Consider the following 24,653-nt stretch of genomic DNA (forward strand, 5'->3'; position numbering starts at 1 on the left):
AATCAAGACAGCATACACTTAAGAATGAGGTTCTGCTGGGCAGATTCTGCTGGGAGCTTTGGAGGAGGCAGAGGGGGCAGGCAGGGGGAGAGCGAGGGGTGAGTAGGTGGGGCTGGGGGTGCCCAGGGCCTGGTTGGGAGCCCCAGCCTCCCGTGGTGGCAGCCTGGAGCTAGATAAAGCTGCCTCCCTTGCTGCGTGGCCGGAGGGTGGGAGACCACTGCTCCAAGCCACCTGGAGCCAGAGGGGCACTGAAAGCCCTCAGGGGTGATTTGGGGGCAACATGCAAGGCCCACGGTAGGCGAGAGGGGGCACGCAGGCGCAGGCGAGCGAGCAGGGGACAAAGGCTCAGCACGGGGGCAGGGTTGGAGGTGGCAGTGTCAAAGCCATCCTGGCTGGCTGGCCCAACTCCCCTGAAAGCACCAGCACCTCCTCCTGCCCCTGTCTTGGGGAGTTCAGGCAGCATTTCGGCACCGTGGGTCAGCAGTCCCCGCGTGCAGGCATTTTTGATGTTTCCCACGTTCCCTTGAGATCTGAGTTCGGCCAGAGCACATGGGACCTCCTGTCTGAGTGTGATGGGGGAGGGTCTCCATCCTCAGAGTCCCTGGGCCACTGAGGACTCCTGCAGGCTCCGCAGGGGCCAGACCCCCCACCCCCGCCACTTTTCTAAAAAGAAGTATTTATTTTTGGCTGCGTCAGGTCTTAGTTGCAGCACGCGGGCTTCTCTCTAGTTGTGGTACGCGGGCTCTACAGTGCGTAGGCTTAGTTGCCCCACGGCACGTGGGGTCTTATTTTCCCAACCAGGGATTGAACCCACGTCCCCTGCGTTGGAAGGCGGATTCTTAACCACTGGACCACCAGGGAAGTCCCCTGACACCCCTCTTGTCACCCCTGGAAGAGGCTCGCAGTGAACAGCTTTCCTGCTGCTAGTGCTGGCAGGCTCCCAGGGACGGGAACCAGGCTGGCTGGTGGGCTAGAGGGGCTGCAGGCCAGCAGCACTCTCCCGAATCACCTGCTCACTTTGCAAGATTGGTAGATGACCCCCCAGCAGCTTCCAAACACACCCTGGTCGCCAGGGACCAGGAGCGAGGAGGTCAGAGAAGAAGGCAAGACTCGGGACTCGGGGGTGGGGTTCAGAGCTTGTGGTTTATTGACACGAGCACAGAGGCCCCTGGGACTTGTCCCTTGGATGGGGAAACAGCCACCCTGTCTGGGAACAAGACCTACTCGCACAGAACACCACTTCCAGGAAGCACACCAAGATGTGCATGGATAAACCCTCGGCAAGGCTGCAGGTGCATTTAGCAAAGCTGTGGAGCCTTGGGGAAGAGTGCAGGCCTCCGGGGCTGCCCGCTTGGGGCTGCCGCCAGAATCAAACCCAAGAGCTCATTCTGCAAAGGCCCACTTGGTCTCCATTTGGCTCGGGTCGGGGCCAGGCCCAGGAGCAGCGCAGCTATACCCCCACCCTCTGAATACTGCAGACGTGGCCAGGACACCTGAGTCCACGGTGGAACTCTAGCTGCAGGGGAAGGGGCAATGGTGGGGACGCATGATGGCCCAAGGAGGACAGGGGTCACTAGAAGGTGACCCAGGACCCCAGACAGACAGCCTGTGCTTCTCCTGTGAGGCCTGCCCCCGGTTGCTCTTCCCCCTTGAAACACACCAGTTCCTAGTCCTGGATGCTGAGGGTGGGCTGGGTCAGGGAGGCCGTGTTTCCCCCTGGGATTTCAGCACTGGCGCTGGCCCCTCTCCTGGGCCTCCCCCACCCCTGCTGCCTGGGAGCCGCCCCACCTGTGAAAGCAGGGCTCAATAGCTCTGGCTTTTGTTTTCCATATAAGGAAGGCGCTGGCATCAGTAGCTTAATTCTTCCCCAGCCCACTTACTGTTAAGAATAGATACTAATAATACTTAATCACCCCTCCCTGCTGGTGGGGGGAGGGGCCCTTAGCCCTGGCAGCATCGCCCCAAGACGCCCCAGTTTGCCCAGCACCTCCAGAATTCCAGTGGCGGCTGCACAGACTCAGTGCAACAGACTCAGTACAGAGGGGACACTGAGGCCCAGGGACGCACAAAGATAATGACCGAGTGACAAAGCTGAGGCTTGAGGAGGCGACGGAGGTTTCCAGATCAGTGTCCCTGGCTAGTGGCCCTCTTGGGACTGTGACCTGAAGAGGAAGTGGGCCAGGACTCGCAGAGGCTGAAAGTGCCCAGTCCAGAGGGGAGGATGGCTCAGTGCCCAGGTGTTGCACGAGGCAGGGCTCCCTCGGGCCCCCACCCCAACCTGAGGGCTGGCTGATCCCTGTCCTGGGAGGGGCCAACGAGGGGGCCTCTGGCTCCCAGAAGGTGGGGCATTCAGGTTAGACAGAGCAACACCTGCTCACTGGGCCACCAAAGCTGCTCTCTGAATTGTGACCATGCTAAAGTTGCTTTCTACCAGGAGCCCCTGAGCTCGTGGTCTCAGCCGCTGCATCCCTGCTGGGAAGGAGGGGACGACGCTGAGCCTGCAGGTGGCGTCCCGCTGCTTCCTGGGGACTGGCCTTAGGAGGGGCTCTCACTGCCCTCCCTTCCCTGGGTGAGGGGGGCAGAGGCTCCCTCAGTGCAGCCGGGATCACGGTGCGCCCTGCATAGCCTTTCCTGGGCCCTCCTACTGCAGGTGGACTCTGACCGCCTCCATGGGACCCTGCAGCCTCAGGGACCCGGCACCAAGCCCCCTCAGTGACATCCTCTAAAGCCTCAGCTAAGCCACCCACTGCCCTTCCCAGACCTGCTAGCCTCTGCCTGTGGCAGCCTGCCCACCACAGGGAGCCCAGGTCCTCCCACCAAGTACCCCTCTCCCTGGGCCCTGACCTCTGCCTGGAGCCCCTGCCCGGCCCTGCGCTTCCAACCCTACACCCACTCAATGGGAGCCAGCAGGCAGGTGGGCTGCGGCCAAAGCAAGGCAGCAGAGGCCGCCACCCACAGGCAGAGCAGGACAGACTCCCCGTGGCATCCCCCTTGCCTCCAAACACAGCCAGAGACCCTCAGGCTGCCTCGGCCTTGCAGAGCCCCTTTGGTGTGTTTCCTGTTGAAACCAATTCAACTACCAACACACAAGACCTCTGGAACATTCCAAACAGCAGCAAGGACCTGCCCACTGGCGGAGCTCAGTCCCTCAGCCTGGGGTCCAGTCAGAGATGTGAGAGGCAGGGCCACAGTCACCCCGACTCTGGAGCCCCAAGGCCCAGCCCACGTTCTCATCGGCGCATCACAAAGGCAGAAAGAACTCTTCCGGGAAGAATTCTGGCCAGAATTATACCATTCTGACAAAACAAATCCTGCTTTTGAAAAAACTGAAACGTGCTATCAGAACCCGTCACAGGCCCGGCAGTTCCAGCCTTGCCTAGAGCTGTTTAAGGCACTTGAATGGCTTATTTACACCACCTGGAAAAGTGTGTTTCAATCCTGATCTAGGGGGAAAAAATCCAGTAATACTGCAAAAGAAGTTTCTCAAAAAAAAAAAGCAATTCTTAAGTTTTCTAAGGAATAAAATAAGTGCTGAGCTCTGCTTAAGTTATATGACACAACGGGTCCTATTGGCACTGACAGAACAAGGACAAAACCTGAAATACTGCTTCTGAATTAGACTTTTCCCTGGAAAAAAAAAAAAACCCACAAACAAGACACACGTGTCTTTGTCTGAGTGTTCCCTCCCTGGTGCACGAGGGGTGAGCGGGAACCAGGGAGGTCACTAGTGGGCACCGCAGATCAGACCCCTGGCGCCTCCCCCTTCCCCATGAGGCCACCCTCCCCACTTGGGAAGCCACTTGGCTCGGCCAGGACCTGCTGGGCACCAGGACCAGACAGGAACATTGGTCCATACAAGTCCTCCCAGTGACGGGCAGTGAGGGGTGGATGGGAAAACTTTGCTGGACACCCAGGCACTGGAAAATGTCTGTGGCTCCTGGTTCTGCCCGAAGGTCCCACACACAGAATCCTGCTACCCTGCAAGCATGCCCAGTGTCTTTGGTTTGGCTGTGGCTGCCGCCTTAGCCTCTGGTCCCACCCCTGCCCGATGGGGCCCAGAGCCTGTCCACTTCCTGGGCCCCTTCTCCTCCGTGAGGTCTCCTTCCTGGACTTCCTTTGGACATCCTGCCATCCCACTGTCACCCCGTCTGCTGTGAGCAGGCGATGCCCCTGGCAGCCACCAGGATGGGGTGACGCAAGCAGGGCCAGAGGCCGTGAGTGGCGTCACCTGCCCACCTCCTGCCGTGTCCTAAGGCATCCGCGGGGGAGGATCACGGGGACGGGGGGCCCGGACCTCCTAGCTTCTCGGCACAGCATCGGTCTCTGGCTCCAGCAGGTCTCGGGGTTCCCGGAGGAAGACCACCATGACCGTGATGTTGTCGTGGGAGCCCCGCTCCCGGGCGGCAGCCACCAGCTCCTCAGCCACGCGCAGCCCACTGCCCTGCTGCCCAACCAGGTGGCTCCGCACGAGGCCGGCCACCTCCTGGTGGGGGACCACGTCGAAGAAGCCATCGCAGGCCAGCAGCAGGTAGTCCTCGGAGCCCGTCAGCGCCCGCGAGGCCGTGTCCGCCTCCCCAGACACGTAGGGCTTCTGGAAGACGTCCCCTGGGCGTGGGAGAGAATCGTGAGGGCCATGCCCCTGCAGCTGTCCCCTCCCCAGGCCCCGGCCTGCCTGTAGCCACCCCGCCTCCAACACAGGGTGAAAAGGTAGCTTCGCAGGGTGCCAAGTGCTCCAAAGGAACAGAGCAGGGCGATGCGACAGACTTGCCCTGTGTCCCTGCGGGCAGAGTCAGAACCCAGCAGGGCCAAGGGCAGCTGCCTACAAGAGCTGTCTCACTTCAGAGGGGACACAGGCCGAGGATGCTGTCCGGGTGTGGCCCTGGCCCTCTCCAGCCCCTGCGGCTCCCTGCGCACCCAACGGGCACCTAGGCCGAGTCGGGATGCTGGCTCTGCCTCCCATGCACCCTCTCCCATCCCCCTAACGCAGGAGAGAACAGGGCACAGCCTCCGCCGGATCCTGCCCTGGGCTTCTCTCCTGCTCAGGCCTCCCCTGAGGGCTTCCCGTTGGTCCTCCTCCCCCGCTGTGGCCCTGACATTCACTTCTCCCCAGGGCACGAGCCAGACATGTTGCTCCCTGACACGGAGCTGCCCAGTGGTCCCCTCTCCAGTCCCGGTCCCCTTGGAAGGAGCCTGACCCCTCCTGGCCTCCATGTGGGCCACCTCCTGGGGTCCAGCTGTAAGGAAGGCACCGTGTGTGTCAAGAAGCACAGAACGTTTCAGGAGGCTTGGAGGGGCCAGGGCCACGTCTCAGGGTGTGGTGCGGGAGCAGGAAGGGAACGATTTCTCAGCCCTGGAGGGAGGTCTGAGCCCCAGACCAAGGCCTGGCAGCCACAGGAGATAGGGTGGGGGAGGGGTGCCGTTTTTCTCACTTTTTTTTTAAGGTAGAAAAAAGAATCATCAGCGTGAAAGGTGGGTAGGGGAGGGTGAGCCTCATTTATAGACTGTCTATTAAAAATTACCTTTAGCACATACAGTAACTGCCAAGGGTTTCCTCCTAGATCTTTCTGAGAAACTGTTTTAATGAACGTAACAAGCTGCAATTATCTGTGCAGGATGCAAGTTTCCGAGGTGGCTACACCCGTGCTCTGGATTCACCAGAGCCCTTTTGCAATCTGACTGATGAGCAGGTGAGGCTGCATTCCCAGACCACCCGGTGAGCACATTCCCAGGCCCTGGGGCCCCCTCCCAAACCCCTCACCTCCTTACCGATGGCTCTGGAGACGGCCAGGGTCCCGTTGACCCTCCAGCAGTCCATGTGGGACACGAAGCCACCCAGTGCCTCGATGCGGTCCTTCTCGTCCTGCGGAGACAGCCAGGGTGGGCCGGGTAGGCCACGTGTGCCGATGGCGTGCCCGCGCTGCCCAAGGGGAGACCAGCTGGTTCCAAGGCAGCACTGGGAGCCGCGGCTCTGATCAACGCCCAAGGGAAGCCTTAGTGAGGCAGTGAGAAATGATGAACAACCTAAATCATCCCAAAGATGCAGGAATGGCTAAGCAGGTGATGGTGCCAATGAAGACGGACGGCCAGTCCCCGAGCAGCCTTTTGGGGTCCAGGAAATGCTCACGGCAGCAGAAAGAGCCAGAGCCCCGGGGTCCAGGTGGGGATGCTGTGCCTCCCTCAATGGCCCAAGCATGTGTACCTGCGGCCACTCTGCAGAGCTAGATGAAACCTGAGCCAGGCCCTGGACGAGCCCTGTGCCCCTGCATTCTTGTCCTTTTCACCCCACCCCTACCCCCATCCAGGCGCTGTCCGGCTCCACAAAGGACGACGGTGCTCCAGGCGTTAAGAGGACAGTACAGAGGCCTGGTCTAGCCATGAGTCCTAAAAACCGTTTCGGTCCTATAAACTCCCCTGAAGGAGAGGTTTCCCAGGTGTGAGCCTGCTGCCTGAAGGGCGGTAACACAGCGTCTGTGCTGGAGCAAAACCCCATTGCCTCGTGCCCTCCCCTGTGGCTCCCACCTCTGTTACCTCACCTGGTACAAGGCTGGGGCATCCTGGGGCTCGGGGCACCCCTATCTTCACCTCTTGTCTCCTGGGACACCCACCGCCTCGGCTGCCCTCTCACCTCATCCTTCCCACCTGCCCGAAACAGCCTCCCCAAGGGCAAGCCCAGAGCTGGTGGCCGGTGGGTGGGTTCCCAGCAGCTTGGCTCACCAAGGCTCCCTGCCCACTGCTTCCTCTCACCGGCCCCACCTCCTGCCCACTCGCCCAGGGCTGAGGGGCTGAGTGGCTCACCTGGCAGGTGGGCCCAGGCAGGTGGCCGTTCCTCCTATGCTCGCTGCCACAGGGCTGCGCTCTCCTGCTTCCCCCCATCTCTGATGGGACTCGCTCAATCTCCTGCCACACCCTCCCCACTGCAGACCCTGCAGCTCCATGCGTGGCCCCCGGGCCCATATCCCCAGCCCCTCCAGTCTTCACGGGGTGTCCCAACAGCCCCCGCACTCCCAGGGAACATCCCACCCCGAGTTCCCCGGCCCTCAGACCAAAGGCATCACCACCCTCTCAGAGGCCCGAGGCCTCTCTGGCTCCCCATCCCAAAGCCTGGCCTCCCTCTTCTTCCTCCTGACTTGACAGGCAGGTCCTCCCCACAGCTGGCTGGCGACTACAGTGGCATCTTTGTGACCCAGGCCTCAGCTTGCCCTCCGCTGGTCCGATCATTCCAGAAGCCACCAGATTCCTTCCAAAGTGGCTCCTGCCCCAGGAGCAGCAGCCGTTGAGTGCCTCAGCGGCCGGTCCTGGCTTAACTTGCTCTCTCCTGGACCCCAGGCCTGGCCTGCCGGGCCCACACCTGCCTTGGGATCCGGCTCTGCCTCCTTCCCGCTCATTTCTGCATCTCCCAACAGCTTGTCCATGCCCTGCAGCTTTCAGCCCCAAGTCTGGTCCCTTCCATCTCCGACTCGGCGTCACCTCCTCCCTGAAGCCCTCCTCCCCCACAGCCCAGGTGGCTGACCACTCCCCACCTGTGTGCAGGAGAGGACCCTGCCCATTAACTCCTTACTGCGCCGCCTGCTGGGCAGAGGGGCCAGCTCTCCCCCGCAGCTCTGGGCTCCATGTTGCTGTGACAGGAAGGGCTCGCGCGGGATTCCTGGCAGCTAAAGCCCCAAGCTTTACGTCCTGGGACCCCCAGCCACTTGAGTCAGGCAGGGAGCCCTCCCCTGGAGGAGCACCAGGAGTTTCCTGGGAAGATGGTCCAGGGCCCCTTTACGTCCTAGGCCCCTGACCACCTGCCTGCCTGGGGGCCCCTTACCTGCCGCTCAGGTCTGTGTGGCTCCATCAGCTTCACCACCTGCCCCTGCTGCACCAGGACCACCTGGGAGTCCCCGAGCCAAGCCACGTGCAGGGTGTTCCCGGCGATGAGCGCGCACACCCCTGTAGTGCCGCTCTGCAGCCGCTGCAGGGAGAGGGTGCACGTGGGTGAGGACGGCGAGGCCGCCACAGGCACATGCCCCACGCTGGCCAGACACCAATCCCGGAACAGTGCTCAGCGGGAAACAGGAACAGACCGATGCACGCAGGGACCAGGCAGCAGGAAAGGGGCATTTACATCAAGTCAGCAGAGCAGACTCTGCCATTTCACGGTGTCAGAAAGCAGACAGGTGGGTGTCTGGGGAGCTGGGGGGCAGGGGCGGGGATGACCAAAGATAGAAGAAACTTTGGGGGTGATGAATACCTCTGTTACCATGGTGAGGGGCACACGGGCATAGACATGCCAAAACCTACCAGATGGTACTCTTTGGACAAGTGGAGTCTCTTACATGTTAATTACGTATCGGCAAAGGTGTTTTTAATAACAGAGCCTAAACTAAACAGCTCTGCTTAAGAGACTCCTTTCTTGACTAGAGCAGCAGCCCTGAGCTCCCGGCTGGCGGGGCTCCCACCTCACAGTCTTAGACCTGGAAGGTTTTCTGTTTAGATTCAAATCCAGCCTTGTTGATTCTGGTGAGGTCTGTGCTCAGAGCATCTGATGACAATGCCTCCTGCCCCCACCACGTCTCCTCCTCAGCCTTGTTGACGGGGCCAGGCCTGAGCTCTCTGGGCCTGTTTCTCGATCTCAGAAAGGGACACGATCTTAGTATCCACCCTGCTAGGAGGACCCCCGAGGTTCCAAGGTGAGGTTCAGTGGGCAGTAAGGTCACAGAGGGACCGGATGCGTCCTTTCTTCTTTCAGAAACAAACGCCTCATAGTGGTAACTGCCGACACCAGCAGCCTAGGGAGACTTCCCCGGGGGGAGGTGTTTGGGGGGTGGGGAGCCTCAGGTGGACCACGTGTTGCTGCTTCCCGTTATTGCCCTTCGCCGATGGTGCATTTTTCACAAATTGAAGGTTTGTGGCAACCCTGCCTCGAGCAAGTTTATTGTCACCATTTTTCCAACAGCATTTGCTCACTTCCTGTCTCTGTGCCACATTTTGGTAACTCCTGCAATATTTCAAACTTTTTCATTATTATTATTCTCTGTCATGGTGATCTGTGATCAGTCATCTTTGATGTTCCTACTGCAAAAAGATCACAACTCGAAGGCTCAGATGATGGCTAACATTTTTTTAGCAATAAGGTGTTTTTTATGGTACCTGTGTTGTTTTAGACGTAATTCTGCTGCACGATTATAGATGAGGGTACAGTGTAAACATAGCTTTTATCTGCACTGGGAAACCAAAACATTCATGTGACTCGTTTTATCCCAATATGCATGTTACAGAGGTGGTCTGGAACCAAACCTGCAAGATCTGAGGTCTGCCTATATCAGTGCTGTGTTTTGTTTTCTGTACTTTACGATGTTTAGACAAATCAAGGGCCTTCTGAATCCTGAAGAAAGTACCCCTCCCAGGGCTAATTCCTAAAGAAAGCAAATGTCTCCCCAGGGACTGTGCCTTTTCTGCACAAGCCAGGTGGTCTGAGCCCATGTCCTCAGCCAGGGTCCCTTGCCAGGCCAACATCTCCCTGGCCTGGATGGCTGGGGACCACCCCGTAGCCCAGAGCCTGTCAGGCTTATTCAAACTATCTGGTCCTCAGCTTGTGACGTGCCTGCCTACGGAGGTCACCTTGAAGCCTTGGGGCCACGCTTTCCTCTCTCTCGGTCTCCTGGCTGACGCTGGTGCTCCCCATGTGGCCCTGCATGGGGTGGCGTCTCTTGGGAACCACAGGCAGATGCCTCTGCATTTGTCATCCCACTGTACCTGATTAGGAGGAAATCCTCGGTGCATTTTAAGACAAGCTGCCCTTCCCCGTGAGGCCCTCACACCCTCTGCTGGAGTGGGGGCAGCCTCACACTGCTTCTATTCAAGCCCCCTTCCAGGCACAAGTGAAAGGACACGACTGCCAGCAGGGTTGAGCAAGGGCCTTCTGCCAGCACCAGCCACTTCGGCTTCCTTCCCTTTGTGAGGCCTGGCCCCTCTGGCCCCACCATGGTTCTCACCTCTCGCCTGGCTTTCCAAAGGAACATCTCATCGGTGCAGCGGAAGGCTGCTCGCAGGGCCCCCGCGGGGTCAGTGGGCAGCTCTGGTCGGTGGGCAGCGACAGCGTGCACGTGCACAGATGCGTACCTCGCAGCGTCCACCCCTCCGTGGCCATCGAACACGGCAAAGTAGGCACGGTCCACAGAGTCCTGGTGGGGAGCGTGGTGGGGGTCACAGTCCTGCCAGCCCTGGGCCTGACTGAGGCCGCAACCTAGCCAGAGACTCTGGTCTGAGGGTGGAGATGGGCACTTCTGGGACAGGGTGTGGCGGGACAGCACGGTTTCCACCACTAGACAGGCTATGTTGGGGGGTCTGGGAGAGGATGACCCTCGGGAGCCTCAACTTCTGCTCTGGGCCCAGCTGGGGGGAGCATGGGATGAGGGGAGAGGCGCCAGGTGGCTCCCAGTGGGTGGGGAGAGCAGGCTCAGCAAGCAGGGGTCCAGGTGCATGTGGTGCTGGGGCCTCCCGTTCCTTAGCCCCTCAGCCGGGAAAGCCAGGGGCTGGGGGCTGCCCAGGCCCAGGAGCGCTGGGACCTGGCCTCCTGACGGAAGCCGTGGCCATCCCTCCTGTCTCGGCTCCAGCCGGCAGCCCTGCTTGGTACCCAGGGTCCTCCCCCGCCCTTGCAACCTCCCACTTCCCGCCCGGCCCTCCCCGCCCAGGCAGAGCACTCACCGATAGGCCAAAGAGCAGGTTGAAGGCAGGGAGGCACACGTGCCGGTCCTCCATCCTGCGGCGGGCGTTGCGGATGGCGTGCACGGAGACCAGCCACTGCCGCTGCGGGACCCGGGCAGCCACGGGCACCTGCTTCTGCCACTGGCTGCACACTTCCCAGAGCCGGTCAAAGAGGCTCCGCGCCAGGCCCGCAGCATCCAGCACTGAGGCGTAGGAAAGGGGGCTGTTAGGGAAGTGCCACCGCAGGCCCTCGGGGGCTCCCCACTCCACCCCCTTCCCGTGGCCCCTGTAGCCCGTCGCCGCCCAGGGCCTCCTGAGCACAGCAGCCTAAGAAACCGCGCAAACAGCCTGTGTCATCAGCATGAGAAGTGTCTGGTTTGGCAACACACACAAGGAGCACCTCCCCACCTCAACATGGCGAGGCCACGCCCCTCATGGGAGCCCACCCCAAGGAAAGAGCTGGATATGCAAAGATAATTTAAGAACAAGTACAGAATCATTTATAATTGTGCATTAATTAGAAATAATATACATCCAACAACAGAGTAAATTATGGTCTGTTCTCCCGGTGACGAATTAAGCTGCTATTTTTCACAACTAAACACGTAACTGCCATTCGGCCCAGCAATTGCACCCTGGGGCTCAAATCCCAGAGAAATGGAGCCTAGTTCACATGAGACATGCGCCCGGTGGTCCCAGAAGTGTTATCTGCAACAGCTAAAAGCTGGAATCAGCCCAGACACCCTTTAACAGGTGAACGATAAACTCCCAAACATCGCACCCCGAACAGTGCTCACAGGAAGGAAGGAAAGAGCTACTGACACACAGAGACCTGGGCAAATCTCAGGGAACCACACTCAGTGAAAAAAGCCAATCCCATGTGACTCCATTTATACGCATACTTGAAACGACAAGATTATAGAGATGGGTGGCTGTCAGGGGTTAGGGTGGGGAGGGGGTATTACGGTAGCCATAAAGGTAACACGACATCCTTGTGGGATGAGATTACGTCACGATCCTAGTCGTGATATTTCACTAGTTTTCGAGATGTTACCATTGAGGGAAACAGGATAAAGATGCAGGGGGTCCCTCACTGTTATTTCTCACAACCGCACGCGAGGCTATGGTTACCTGAGTTTAATTTTAAAAAGTTAAAGGGTGAAACAGAAATAGACTTTGCAAGCATATGAGATGCTCATGTCACGACATTAAAAAAAAATGATATTAAGAAAAAATGTGAAAAAAAAAGAAAGAGAGGAAATTACACATATGGTTTGATCATGGGAACGTGAAAAGCCTTTGACCCACTTGGGCCTAGAAGATAAGAGGCGAGAAAGGCATAAACCCCATAAGGTCAGCAGTGGGCATCCGCAGGGCTGGGTCCGCGGCTGAGGCTTTTCCTTAAAGACACTTTTTTGTGCTTTTCCCATATTCCACTACAACCAGGAGCTGGTTTTAAAATTCGTCCTTAAATGCTTTGCTACTTCTCCCTTGGGGGGGGGAGAATGGGGCCTAATCCCCTCCCCTTGAGGGCAGGAAGGAGGACCTCGGCCCACAGACTCCCGAGGCCGAGGCCGCTCAAGGGAACTGCTTGCTGGGGCAGGGCGGGGCGGCTGGAGGCTCCACCTGCCCGGCCACACAGAGGTCTCAGTCACACCTCCGCCCTCAGGAGTTGATTCTTTTTTAAAAAAATTAATTAATTTTTATCTGTGTTGGGTCTTAGTTGCGGCATGCAGGATCTTCTGTTGTGGTGCACAGGCTTCTCTCTAGTTGTGGCGTGTAGGTTTTCTCTCTAGTTGTGGTGCATGGGCTCCAGGGCGTGTGGGTTCTGTAGTTTGTGGCACGCGGGCTCTCTCACTGAGGCGCATGAACTCAGTAGTTGTGGCGCACGGGCTTAGTTGCCCCGCGGCATGTGGGATCTTAGTTCCCCGACCAGGGATCGAACCTGCGTCCCCTACATTGGAAGGCAGATTCTTTACCACTGGACCACCAGGGAAGTCCCAGGGCAGTGATTATTATAACACTCGAGTAATGCCAGTTTTGCAAGAATGGCTTCGATAGACTGATTTGACTGTGTTCTACTCCCATGACAGGGGTGAGCTGTTAAGGGCGGCGGGCCCAGGCCTGCTTGGAGGGCAGGGCCGGCCGAGATGTCCTTCCCCTTCCCCAGCCCGCAGGGCCCCCAGGCCTGGCTCTAGGGTGGCAGCTGCGCAGTTCCTTCCCGCCAGCAGGTGGCGCTGACTTCCCGCTGGAGGTGGGCGGAGTTGGCGGGGCGCCCCTTTGTGGGCCGCGCGGGCAGCAGGCTCTGCACAGGACAAAGGCGGTCTGTCACCCGCACAGCCTCAGGGCAGGAATTCGGAGCTGGGCTGGGCTGGGCTGGAACGCAGCCGGGCGGGGAGCCAGAGAACAGGGTGGGGGACGAGGCCACGTGTGACCCCCCCCTCCTGGCTCTGCCCTCCATGTGGCATTAATGCCGAGTTTAAAGGGACATAGCTGGATAGTAATTATGTGAGTGGTGGAGGTGTCAGGTAACCATCTGCGATGCATAAAAGGATCGAATCGACACATTGTGCACTTAAGTTACAGTTACAAGTCAATTATGTCTCAATTAAAAAACAAACAATAATAAAGCAACACTGTCCAATAGGAAATGGCAAAGGAGGGGAAATCTGCTGAGGCTCCAAATGCCCCCCACCCCCTGCCCACCCCAGGGCTGGACCCCAGGACCCACCCTGCTTCTCTGCATCCCAACTGGCCCACAGCCCCGCACCTTCTCCAGCAGGTGTGGAGGAACTGAGACCCTGCTCAGGCGGGGCTCACCCAACACTCTGCCAGGGCCTGGCCCACAGGCTCTCGCTCTCTGCAGTTCTGGTCCAACGTGAACCGACTTTTGGGTGGAATACAGTTGGAAGGAACTACTAAGAAAGGGACAGAAAGGCCTGCAAAACAAGGGCCCTGCCTGATCCAAGGCTCATTCCCATCCTGGGCTCCTTTGGCCGCTGACTGCTGTCCCCGGAACAGGACACAGGCCTCTGTGGCGCCTCCCCAGGCTCTCAGGGACCCTCAAGTCTCCACCTGACAAGGGTCCCAACCTGGATCAGCTGAGACACGGCCCGAGCTCTGGGTTTTCTACCACTGGACCCCGGGACCAGCTCTCGCATCAACACCCACTTGTCACCCGCTGAAGTGGAAGAGCGTGTGGGTGAGGCCCATTGGCACCTCGGGCTCCTCCTGCGTGACCCGGGACAGGGCTGTTTGTCTCCCGGGCTGCGGCGCTCACCCCGCTGGCTCCATGCTGGGGAGGTCTCTCCCTGTGAGTGGTCTCTGACACCCTGTTGTAAGCACACGAGCCCGGCGCTGCCCACAACCCCTCTGTCCACCAGAAAAACGGGAAAGGAAAGGGGGGCCAGGTGAGCCCTGACACTCCCCTGCAGCCTGGCCCCCATCTGGCTGGAGAGTGTTGCCCAATAAGCCCAGGGCCCCAAGAGGGAGACTCACGGGTCACAGGGGCCTCCTCTTCCTCCTGCTCCGGCAACTTCCTGAACTCAGAAAGGTCCGTCTGCAGCAGCTGGGAAACTGCCTCGTGGGCCAGGCAGGCAGCAAGTGGTGGCGGAGCGCTCCTGGGGGCACAAACCCGGAGTGAGGGGCTGGCTCCTCAGCAGGAGCCAGCACCCCAGAGCCTGCCCCACACTCCAGGCAGAGACCCCCAGCCTCTTTCTGCTGCCGGAGGCCCTTCCAGAGGTAGCGGTGACCGCTCACACTCCACGTGCACCCACGACAGGCAGGTCGGCCTCTGGTCCTCGTGCTGGACGGCCATCCACGCAGTACCATTTATGGGGCCCTCACTGGGGCTGGTGGGGAGGGGGAGTCACAGACGTGCGAGCTGCCTCTCTGCTGGTCACAGTGGCCAGGCCAAACTGCCTGACGTCCAGCCTTATACCAGCTCCTGGTACCCAATACCAGCTGGGGACCCTTGGGGGTTGGGGAAGTCCTATAAGTTGAACTGTGTCTCCCAAAATGTGTATGTTACAGTTCTAACCCCCAGTGCTTCAGAATGTGACCTTACTTGGAAATGGGGTCGCTGCAGATACAATGAGTTAAAATGAGGTCCCACTGGAGTAGGCTGGGCCCCTAATGCAGTAATGTTGGTGTCCTTATCGAAAGGGGAAATTCAGACAGAGACCCACAGGGAGATGCTCTGTGAAGGTGAAGACTGGTGAGCTGAGCCTATAGCCGAGGACTGCCAGCAACCGCCAGAGGGACCAGCCCAGCCGACATCCTGCTCTGGGACCTCCAGCCTCCAGAATCCTGAGACAATACGGTTCTGTTGTTTAAGCTGCCCAGCCCGTGGTGCTTTGTCACGTACGCCCCAGGAAAGGAATCCAGGGAGCGTGGGACCCATGGGCAGTGTCTGGAAGATCAGGCTGTGTGCAGCCCAGGGCGTCCCTGGGCAAGGCAGGCTGTTGGGACAGCTGGTGAAGGGGAACCTGGGGAGGCAGCATGACCTTGGTGTGGCTTGAAGAGAGACATGATATAATCCAATTGGGCTTTTTAATTTTTATTTTATTTTAAAATTTTATATAATTTTTTTTGCACTTTGATTATTGTGCTTTGCTTTATTGCACTTTGCATACACTGCAATTTTTTTAACATCTTTATTGGAGTATAATTGCTTTACAATGGTGTGTCAGCTTCTGCTTTATAACAAAGTGAATCAGCTATACATATACATATATCCCCATCTCTTCCCTCTTGCGTCTCCCTCCCTCCCACCCTCCCTATCCCACCCCTCTAGGTGGTCACAAAGCACCGAGCTGATCTCCCTGTGCTATGCGGCTGCTTCCCACTAGCTATCTATTTTACATTTGGTGTGTATATACGTCCATGCCAGTCTCTCACTTTGTCCCAGCTTACCCTTCCCTCTCCCCGTGTCCTCAAGTCCATTCTCTAGTAGGTCTGCGTCTTTATTCCCGTCTTGCAATTGGGCTTTTTTAGACTTCCTGGCCTCATCTTGGAGGGTGGGCCTGGCAGTGGATGGGAGGGGACAGAGCAGGCATTGGGCAGGGGACCGGGCGGGTCCACAGTGAGTCTCAGGTTCCACTGAGGTCAAGAGGCCTGTGGCCAGTGGGCACGTGGTCCGGGTGGATGAAAGGGGTGGGGCAGAGAGCAGCCGGAGCAGCTGGAGAAGTGGGGTGACCCCAGGGGTGCCACCTGGGGCCAAGTCTGGGAAGCAAGACCTCGCTGGCTGCTACCAAGGTCAGACAGGCTGCGCAGAGCAGAGCTGAGGGTCAGTGCAGGCAGGAGCCGGAAAGCAAACAAGGGGGATGGGAAGCCTCCAGTACGGGACAAGAGGGACACTAGGCAGCTCCGGGAGGTCAGGGGGTGGAGAGACCGCGGGGGGTGGAGAGACCGAGGCCAGTGGGAAGCACTATAGGAAATTCTTTCCACAGGCTCCAGGGCCTGCCCGCCTAGCCCCCAGCCTCGGGGGCCCGCTCCAGCCACAGAGCCCCCTGGCTCCCCGAGTATAAGGGGTGGCTCCATCCCCCAGCTGTCCCTGCAGCCTCTAGGACTCATCCTGCATCCTGACCTATCCCCGAAGTCTGGGCCAGGTGGGTGGGCACATCCCTCTGGGCGTCCCGGTGTGTGTCTACAGATGGCCTTAGGGATCTACTGGGATGAATTTGTCATTTTTTAAAATGAGATAGTGACTCAGGGGAGCAGCCTCTGGACCTGCCTTTAGAAAACAACCAGCCATGGACTTCCCTGGTGGCACAGTGGTTAAGAATCCACCTGCCAATGCAGGGGACACGGGTTCGAGCCCTGGCCCGGGAAGATCCCACATGCCGCAGAGCAACTAAGCCCGTGCGCCACAACTACTGAGCCTGTGCTCTAGAGCCTGCGAGCCACAACTACTGAGCCCACGTGCCACAACTACTGAAGCCCACGTGCCTAGAGCCCATGCTCCACAACAAGAGAAGCTACCACAGTGAGAAGCCCCAGCACCACAACAAAGAGTAGCCCCTGCTTGCCGGAACTAGAGAAAGCCCGCGCGCAGCAACGAAGACCCAAAACAGTCAAAAATAAAAATAAATTAATTAATTAAAAAAAAAAAAAGAAAAACAACCAGCCAAGGCATGAGAAGTGTGTTCCTCTGCTGTGTGGGGATTTCCTGCCAGCCTCTGGGCTTTCCTTTTTCAGGGCGGGGAGAAGTGCACCTCTGCTCCCAGCGCTGGGGGCAGTGAGGCTAGCTTCCGGCCATGGGGAGAGGACAATGCCTGGATGTGGTCCCCAGCCTGGCTTCCTGGCCGCCCTCCCGTCTCATCCAGGGGTCCTGCCTGGTGCCCCGAGGCCCCTAAAGATGACAGCGATGCCTCGGAGACCAGGACCAGGTACCCAAGAAAAAAGAACCGCTCTTATCTGGCCACCTCGGGGTTTCCAAGGAGCCACCAGTCTAGAAGCAGAAATGAAAACGCACATCAGTGGCCACAGTGTCAGGGACGTACCACTTAGGGACCTGAGAGGTGACCGCTGACCACAAGGGGAGGACTGGAGGTAAATCACCGCAGTCCCGACCTCGTGATCTGACTCCTGGACAGTCTCACACAGGATTCTATTTACAACCTGAAAAACCCCGCGGACCAACACACTCGGGCCTGGATAGCCAAGAGCCTGCACACGAGCTGCTGGGACATGAGGGTAGGGGCCCCGACCGCCAGACGTGTGTAGACGTGTGACATGTGTGACATCTGTGTCTACACAGTAAAGAAATACTAGGGAAAGACAAAAATAAATCCATTAAAATGGCTGGAAAATATGAGACTTTAAAATTCCTTCAAGGTTGGGAATTCCCTGGCTAGTTAAGACTGCGCTTGCACTGCCAAGGGCCCAGGTTCGATTCCTGGTCAGGGAGCTAAGATCCCGCAAGCCGTGCGGCGGAACCAAAAGAAAAAAAAAATCCTTCAAGGTGGATTCATGGGGGGCCTATAGGGGCCATGGGGGCCCACCTGCACCACCCCTGCCAGCTTCAGGCTCTGGGGCTGTGAACCCTGGCCTCTTGCCGATCACCGATGGTCTCAGGCCTGCTATGTCATCTGCTAATTAACGGGAGCTCATTCACCCCCTGTGCTCAGGGCCTGGCGCTCTCCCCACTCCCCCAGCCTCGCCCGCTGCTCGGCCTTGAGGGGCCCCGCTCCACCTTGAGAGTTCCCCCCTACTTGAGGGGGAAACTTGAGGCACCCGCCCTCCCCCATAACTAAACTCACCCCCCAAGGCCCTGCCCGCAATAAGGTCCTCTCGCCCTCCTCATGCCTGGCAGGGGCACCAGCCCTGCCCAGTGGCTGCTGGGGATTCAGGGCCCCTCAATGTTCCTTCTGTCCCCCAAGTGCCACTGTGGTGCCTGGTGGGTGCCAGGCCCTCCCTCCTCTGCACTCCCAGCCCCTCGTCTCTCCCACATCCAGCACCCAGACCGCCAATGTGGCCTCATCAGGCCCCAGGCCCGCTTGGCTCCACTGATCTGCTTTACGGCACCTGCCTCTGAAATATTTTCCCAAAGCAAAACAAAGCAGCCCGCATCGCCCTCTGCACACACCACACCGAGGGACAGGTCACTGGCATTTCCCCCGAGCTCCATGGACGCGGCCCTGGAGTGGGCCCGTAGCCTTTACGTTCCTATCTCTGACTGTTATGGGGCCTCGGGTCCCACCAAGCAGGTGCCCCAGGGGTGCGAGAGGGTGGGGCTGACCTGCCACGAAGAAAGAGCACTTGGGGACACGGAACGCCACCGCAGAGGCTGGGGCGTGTCCCAGCACAAGGGGTAACCCAGTGACTAGCACTGGTGGGTGCGGCCCCTGGGGAGGGATGAGGTTCACAGGGGATGAGTGACCCACCAGCCTTCACCCATGAGCCTCCCTTGTGGCTGCCGGTGGTGCACGTCTCCCCCGACACCTGCCAAGCTGGTCGTGTCCCTCTCTGAACCTTGTCTTCACGGCCTGTGAAACAGGGACAGTGCCACCACCTCTCAGGTCTTGGTGGCCAGGGGACTGCCAGGCCTCAGGCCAGTCTCTTAGCCTCTGCCTCCCTGACTGCGAGACAGGATAGAAATGGGACCTACTGCTAGCATCCATCAGGGGTTGAACTGTGTCCCCCGGAAAGGTCCGCTTAAGTCCTAATCCAGTGGCTCAGGACGTGACCTTGTTTGGGATTAGGGTCTTGGCAGGTATAAGATGAGGTCACACAGGAGCAGGGCCCCTAATCCAACAGGACTGATGTCCTTACAAGAAGACGAGAGACACAGACAGACAAGGAGGACGCCTGGTGACAACAACAGCCAGTCTGGGGTGATGTGTCTACAGGTCAGGGCACATTCAGGACCAGGTGACACCAGAAGCTAAGAGGAAGGCCTGGAGCGGCCCTGACTTCCGGCCCCCAGGACAATGAGACGGGGCACTTCTGTTGCTCTAAGCTGCGTGGTCTGTGGCGCTTGGCGGTGGCAGCCCTGGGAAACCCACGGGGCTGGCAGGGGAGTTCTGCGCAGAATGTAGTCAGCAGGAGCGGAAGGCAGGGGGTGAAGGCAGCCAGGGTGAGGGTCGTGCCCTGTGCTCCCTTCCCCCTTCCATCCTGGGCCACTGTCCCGGCACCCACACCGCTCACCTGCTGCTCAGGAAGCCCATGGCCAGCTCAGCCAGCTCGCCTTCCACCTCCTCCTGGCTCAGCATCGTCCCTGGGACCTTCCATGGCAAAGGGCTCTCTGGGCCCAGCGGGGCTGGGAAGTCGCGGAGGAGCTCGTCCAGGAAGCTGGGGGTCTCCTCTGCCTTCTGGCTGTTCTGCTGTGGGGTTCCCGAGGCCATGCCCAGAGCATCCTGGGGGGCTGCTGCTGGGTCACTGGTCTTCATTCTGGGGAGAGACGTGAGGGTTGGCAAGAATACAGTCGATCGGCGCCCTACAGTGCTGAGCGCCTCACTTTCTTTGCTTCCCCTTGAAGCATTGAGGGGCAGGTGCTGCACCAAGTTCGGGGCTCCAGGCAGAAAGGCGGGGCCCCCGGGCCTCACACACAGTTCCGGGGCCCACGTGGGAGGGACAACCCTGAGAGGGGACCTGGGGGAGCCCAGAGAAGTGGCTTCAGGAGACAGAGCCCGGGGCAGAGGGATGTCCTGAAGGAGGAGGAAGGCATGTTCCTGGCAGAGGACGGCTGGTGTGGCCAGAGGCAGGCAGGAGAGGGACCCAGGGCCAGGCCATGGAGGCAGGTGGACACGGCCAGAGCAGGGGTTCCACCTGACGCCGGACCTGGGCAGCAGGAAGGTGAGGAGGTGATGCCACTGGGCCTGGGAGCCTGGAAGTCATGCCCAGAGCGGGGCAGGGCTACCTGATGGCACGGTGGCAGGGCCATCGTACAGAGGGCGTGTGGGCAGGAGGGAAGCAGAGGGTTAACCCAGGAGAGTCAGGGCCTTTGGGACATGGTCAAGCCTTATAAGTCCTCTCAGGAGGAGTCCCAGGCCTCCTGAGGCTTAAAAGGTTTGTCCATGTCCACAAACACCCCAACCGACCGTCCTGGGCTTCAAATGGGCTGGAGGATGGGGGATACAGGGGGCTCACTGCCCACTGAGGATCAGAGCTCCTAACTCAGCACAAGTCTCCTGGAAGAACAGAGACAGGACACAGCAGACAAGCAGGCATGGGGGTGAGGGGGAAGCGGAAGTAAGATGTGTCATCAGTGGAGGGTCTGGAGGGCAAAGGGTGAAGAATTAAGAAACAGGGAATTCCCTGGAGGTCCAGTGGTTAGGAGTCGGCGCTTTCACTGCTGGGGCCTGGGTTCGACCCCTGGTCGGGGAACTAAGATCCCACAAGCCACGTGGCACGGCCAAAGAAAGAAAGAAACAAACACAAAACCTCTCTCATCTGTCAGTGACGAGAATTGGAAGTTAATTTCTTGAAGTAGACACACATGAATAACACAGGAACTGGGGCGCTTGTGATGGAAGGTTCTGGGGACAGGCTCCCAGTCATGGCCATCCCTCCTGTCTGCTCACAAGTGAGTGACACAACACAGCTCCAGGCCGCAAAAAACAAACAGGGAAACAAATGAAGGACGTAAGATAAAGAACAATCAGGTGAGAGCAAGCTAGACACTGCGTTATAAACACAAGGGTCCGAGACTGTGAGATGGGGGGCCGGCCGGGCACCGTGGGGGTGGTAAGGGCAGGGAGGAGGCAGCCAGGCGGGCCTGAGCCAACGATAAACAACAGGAAGGTGGCGTGAACTTCCCAGGAAGCTCAGACACCCTTGGGCAGGGAAAGAGGCCAAGCTGCCTCTTCTGCCTGTGAAATGCTCTGGCCTGTTGCATAGAGGAGAGAAATGTGAGTGACGCTGAGCTGCCCCAGGCAACACTGGCCCCAGCTCCCCTGCAATTCTGAGTCCAAACAAATACGAGGCCCTGAAATTGCTGGTGGCCCAAAGCACGCTCATTAGATACGTGATTAGGGTCAAATGGTGCTCACTGACCTCCCAGGGCGCATGGGAGGGCCCACAGCCAAAAGCAAAGCACCGAATTCAGGCCCTTCACCTTCAACCTCGCTGATGGTGGTGGGTTTTTTTGGGGATGCAGGGGCCTCCTTCTTGCCTCCCAGCCTTGGGATGCTGTTCCTTGGGCCTGGACCCCAGTCCCCCGAGTCTGTTTCTCGGTGGGTTGGGAGCCCCTCCCCTCTGCAGCACCAAGGCCTGGTCTCCTCTGTGCCCCTGTGCCCACCGCTCCATGCCCAGGCATGACTGTGTACCTGAGGGGTGAGGGCTGCTACTCTCATGGCCTGGCCCAGCCCCGCCTTTGCTAGACAGGTGGGCATCACCAGGACCTACCAGGCTTGTTTTCGCATAGCCTGGCAGAACAAAGGGCCAGGAAATGAGCCGGGACAGTGGGGTAAGGGACAAGAGTAACTTCCTTCCTTGCCATCTTCTTCTCAACCAGCTCCTGGATCTGTGACCTACCCCAGCTGATATGAGCCCGGGGCCGAGATGACAGCGCGAGGGAGAAATTCCTGCCCAAAGGGGCCCAGAGGCAGCCCTGGGAGGGTCAGGAGGGGCAAGGGCAGGACCATAGCCCTGAGCTCTCCCAGGACCAACTGAGGAGCCAGTCAAGAAGGATGGAGGCCAGCAGGCAGGCAGTGAGATGGGGGGATGCGGCGGGGCTGGGCCTGGTGTGGGGGTCCTGACCTGGGAGCTGGTGAGAAGCTGGGGCGGGGGTTGGGGGGAGACTCCTGAATGAGGACCTGGAGGGAGGGCGTGGGAGGGACACTGGGCCGCCAGCCCCCACTGCCACCTGCTCCACCGGTCTGGCCAAATGTGGCCTGAGGCCAGGTCCTCCAGCTCCTGGAACGAAGCCCCTCTGCACTGCTCATCAGCAGGAATAACAGTGCTGCAGCTAATACCCGCCAGGGGACTGCAGGGCCGCCACCCTCTGAGCGCACTTCCGCTGCCACCTCTTCTTGCACCCCCCCCCAATACCCCGTGTTATTACCCTCACCTTTCAGGCGAGGCATCAGCGAAAGGGCCAAGTTACCCAGCCAGGGTCCCAGTCAGGCCAAGGTGGGACTGCGGAGCCCAGCTGCTAACTGGACAGAACCCCGCCCACCCCTCATGGGCCGCCGACCCTGGGGCTGGCCGCTCCCAGGCCCCTCTTTCATTTCTGCGCCCATCGCCCAGGTGCAGCCCTGAGAGCTCCGGCCCTGCCTCTGCTGAAATCCCCATGGCTGGGGCACAGCCGTCTTCACGGCTCTATAGCACTTCTGCTCGCATCTGACTTGTAAAAGCCCATTTTTCTTTTTTTTCCATTTAAAATATTTATTATCCTCCAGGTTAACCGTTTTGACTTCGAAGCTCAACCAATGTGTGTTTGTACAACTGTGTTTTTCTCGGCAGTATGGACAAGATACTTGTCAAGTCCTGTTTGATTTCAGAACAGGAGTGAAGAGAGAAACAGCAATCTTTAGGAAGGGAAACTGCATCACTGTTACAAAAGTATTCACAGTTAAACATTTTTCTGCAAACATTTTTCAGCAAACATTTTTCTGCAAGTAGAGAGCCTTATTCCTTCGTTCATAAACAAACACTGGGAAGAGTATGGCAGAAACCCTTCCAGATATTTTCCCACATATGTATTTTTTTCTTTTTAAAACACTTATGGTAAACTATACATAACATACAATTTATCATTCTACCCTTTTAAGTGTACAGTTTTGCTGCATTAAGCACGTTCACATTGTTGTGCAAATGTCACTTTTTACAGGCTTGACTTCTCACAAGATTATAAACTGTACTCCCACACCCGGTCTCTCGGCTGTACCACAGCCCTCCGTGCAAGGCCCCTTTGTGCACGGCTGCTGGCACATGTGGGCAGAGGGAAGGTGTCGGCCTCCTCCCAACACCCTGCAGCAGATGGTGTGGGTTGGGAGGTGCAGCCTGAGGCCTGGCCCCTTGAAAGAGGAAGTTAAGACACTCTACTAAAGGTGGTGGGCAGCGAACAGGTCCTAAGGACAGGGCTGGCTTCAGGCCATATCACAAAGGAATTCTAGGAATGAACGTGTGGAGGTTTGCAGAGTGGCCTGCATCCTGTTTACCTCTCACAACTATGCTGAGTACACGCTGTTGGACTCAGCCAGGTTGCAGTGAAGAAACAGACTCAGGGAAGGTCAGCAACCTGAGGCCACACAGGCAGGAAATGGCAAAGCCGGAATCAGGTGGGGTCTTCCCACGCCTTTGTCATTTCCAGCTCAGTTGCAGGAGGAAGAGTGAACTGTGACAATAGGCCGGATATGGCACAAAAGCCAGCAGTGAGCTTCATGTTCTATCTCCCATGGTGGGAGCACAGCTCACCCACAGAACTCGTGCCAGGGAATGTCATTAGGCTGTGTCACTCAGGACGTGTCACTGAAGACATGTGTCCAGCTGAGTGGAAGGCTGCGGGGAGGCGTCCATCACCATTGACTAGGCCCCACTATGTTAAGCCCTGCACTAAAATCCCTACAATCAGCTGCCATATCTCCCTGTTGCACAGAGAGGCTAAGGGGCTTGCCTGAAGTCACACAGCTGCACTGCTGGAGCCATGGCCTCCCTACCGGAGGTTCAATCTCATACGCGTCTCGCTAAAGCTGCTGTAGCCCAAGCACTGGCTTTAACTAAAACACCTTAAATACGCTTGGGGGAGGGCCGGGTGGGGGCAGGCCAGGGGTGGAGGCGCTGGGGCAGAGCTGCAGTCCGGCAAAGGTGCGGGGGCTTCTGGGGTAGGGGTTTGGGCAGGGGCCCGGCCAGATGCTCCCATGCGGGCAGAGGGGAAGGAGGAAGCCCAAGCATTGGGGGCACGTCAACCCTCAGCACCCCATCCTGCTTCACGGCCCTCGTCCCCCCGGCTCGGCCACACCCCCGCGGGCCCAACCCCCACCGCTGCACCCTGGGCGCGCAGCCCCCAAGCCCGCCCCGGGCTCCCCGGGTCCCGGCTGCCGCCCCCGCTTTCAGCCCCCACTCGGCTCCCAGCCCCTCGCGGCTCCCCATCTCGGCCTCCTCATCTCCCCAACCCGCCCCTGCACCCCTGGCGCCGCCGCCGGAGCCTCCCCGGGCGCGTCAGCACCCCGCCCGCGCCCCGCTGCACCCCGGGTGCCCACGGTCCTCACCTGCCACTCGGCCGCCCGGCGCCCTCTAGCCGCTCCCAGCCGACCCCGCCCACTTCCCGTCCGGCCACCGCGGACGCCGCGCAGGCGCAGTCGGGCCCAGGCGGGAGGGGCCGGCCTCTGCTGCCTCCTGGCGGCCCGCTGCGCGCGCCGGCAACTCCACCCGGAGGACGAGCGCACCTGCGGCCTGCATCCCGGCCATTGCATCAGGTCTCTACCTGTGGTGGCTGTGTAGATGGGGCGGTGCCCAGAAATTAGGCAACTTGCGCAGTCAACAGACGGTTAGCAGCAGAACAGGGATGCGAGCCCACACTG

The 24,653-nt window shown here is 59.0% G+C and overlaps 1 protein-coding gene across 1 annotated transcript; it reads right to left on the reverse strand.

The window, feature by feature from the left end:
* Positions 1 to 1,130: 1,130 nt before the first annotated feature.
* PPM1F (protein phosphatase, Mg2+/Mn2+ dependent 1F) lies at positions 1,131 to 24,399 on the reverse strand. Its single transcript, XM_079941886.1, has 8 exons — positions 24,342 to 24,399; positions 19,336 to 19,578; positions 14,185 to 14,306; positions 10,687 to 10,889; positions 9,975 to 10,163; positions 7,808 to 7,951; positions 5,767 to 5,860; positions 1,131 to 4,605 (listed from the first exon to the last, which is right to left on the reverse strand). Exons 2-8 carry the CDS (start codon positions 19,575 to 19,577, stop codon positions 4,298 to 4,300), a joined length of 1,302 nt encoding a protein of 433 aa, XP_079798012.1. The 5' UTR covers position 19,578; positions 24,342 to 24,399; the 3' UTR covers positions 1,131 to 4,297.
* Between the last annotated feature and the right edge of the window lie 254 nt (positions 24,400 to 24,653).

This window comes from Stenella coeruleoalba (genome assembly GCF_951394435.1).
Source record: "Stenella coeruleoalba genome assembly, chromosome: 14".
Taxonomy (NCBI): Eukaryota; Metazoa; Chordata; class Mammalia; order Artiodactyla; family Delphinidae; genus Stenella; species Stenella coeruleoalba.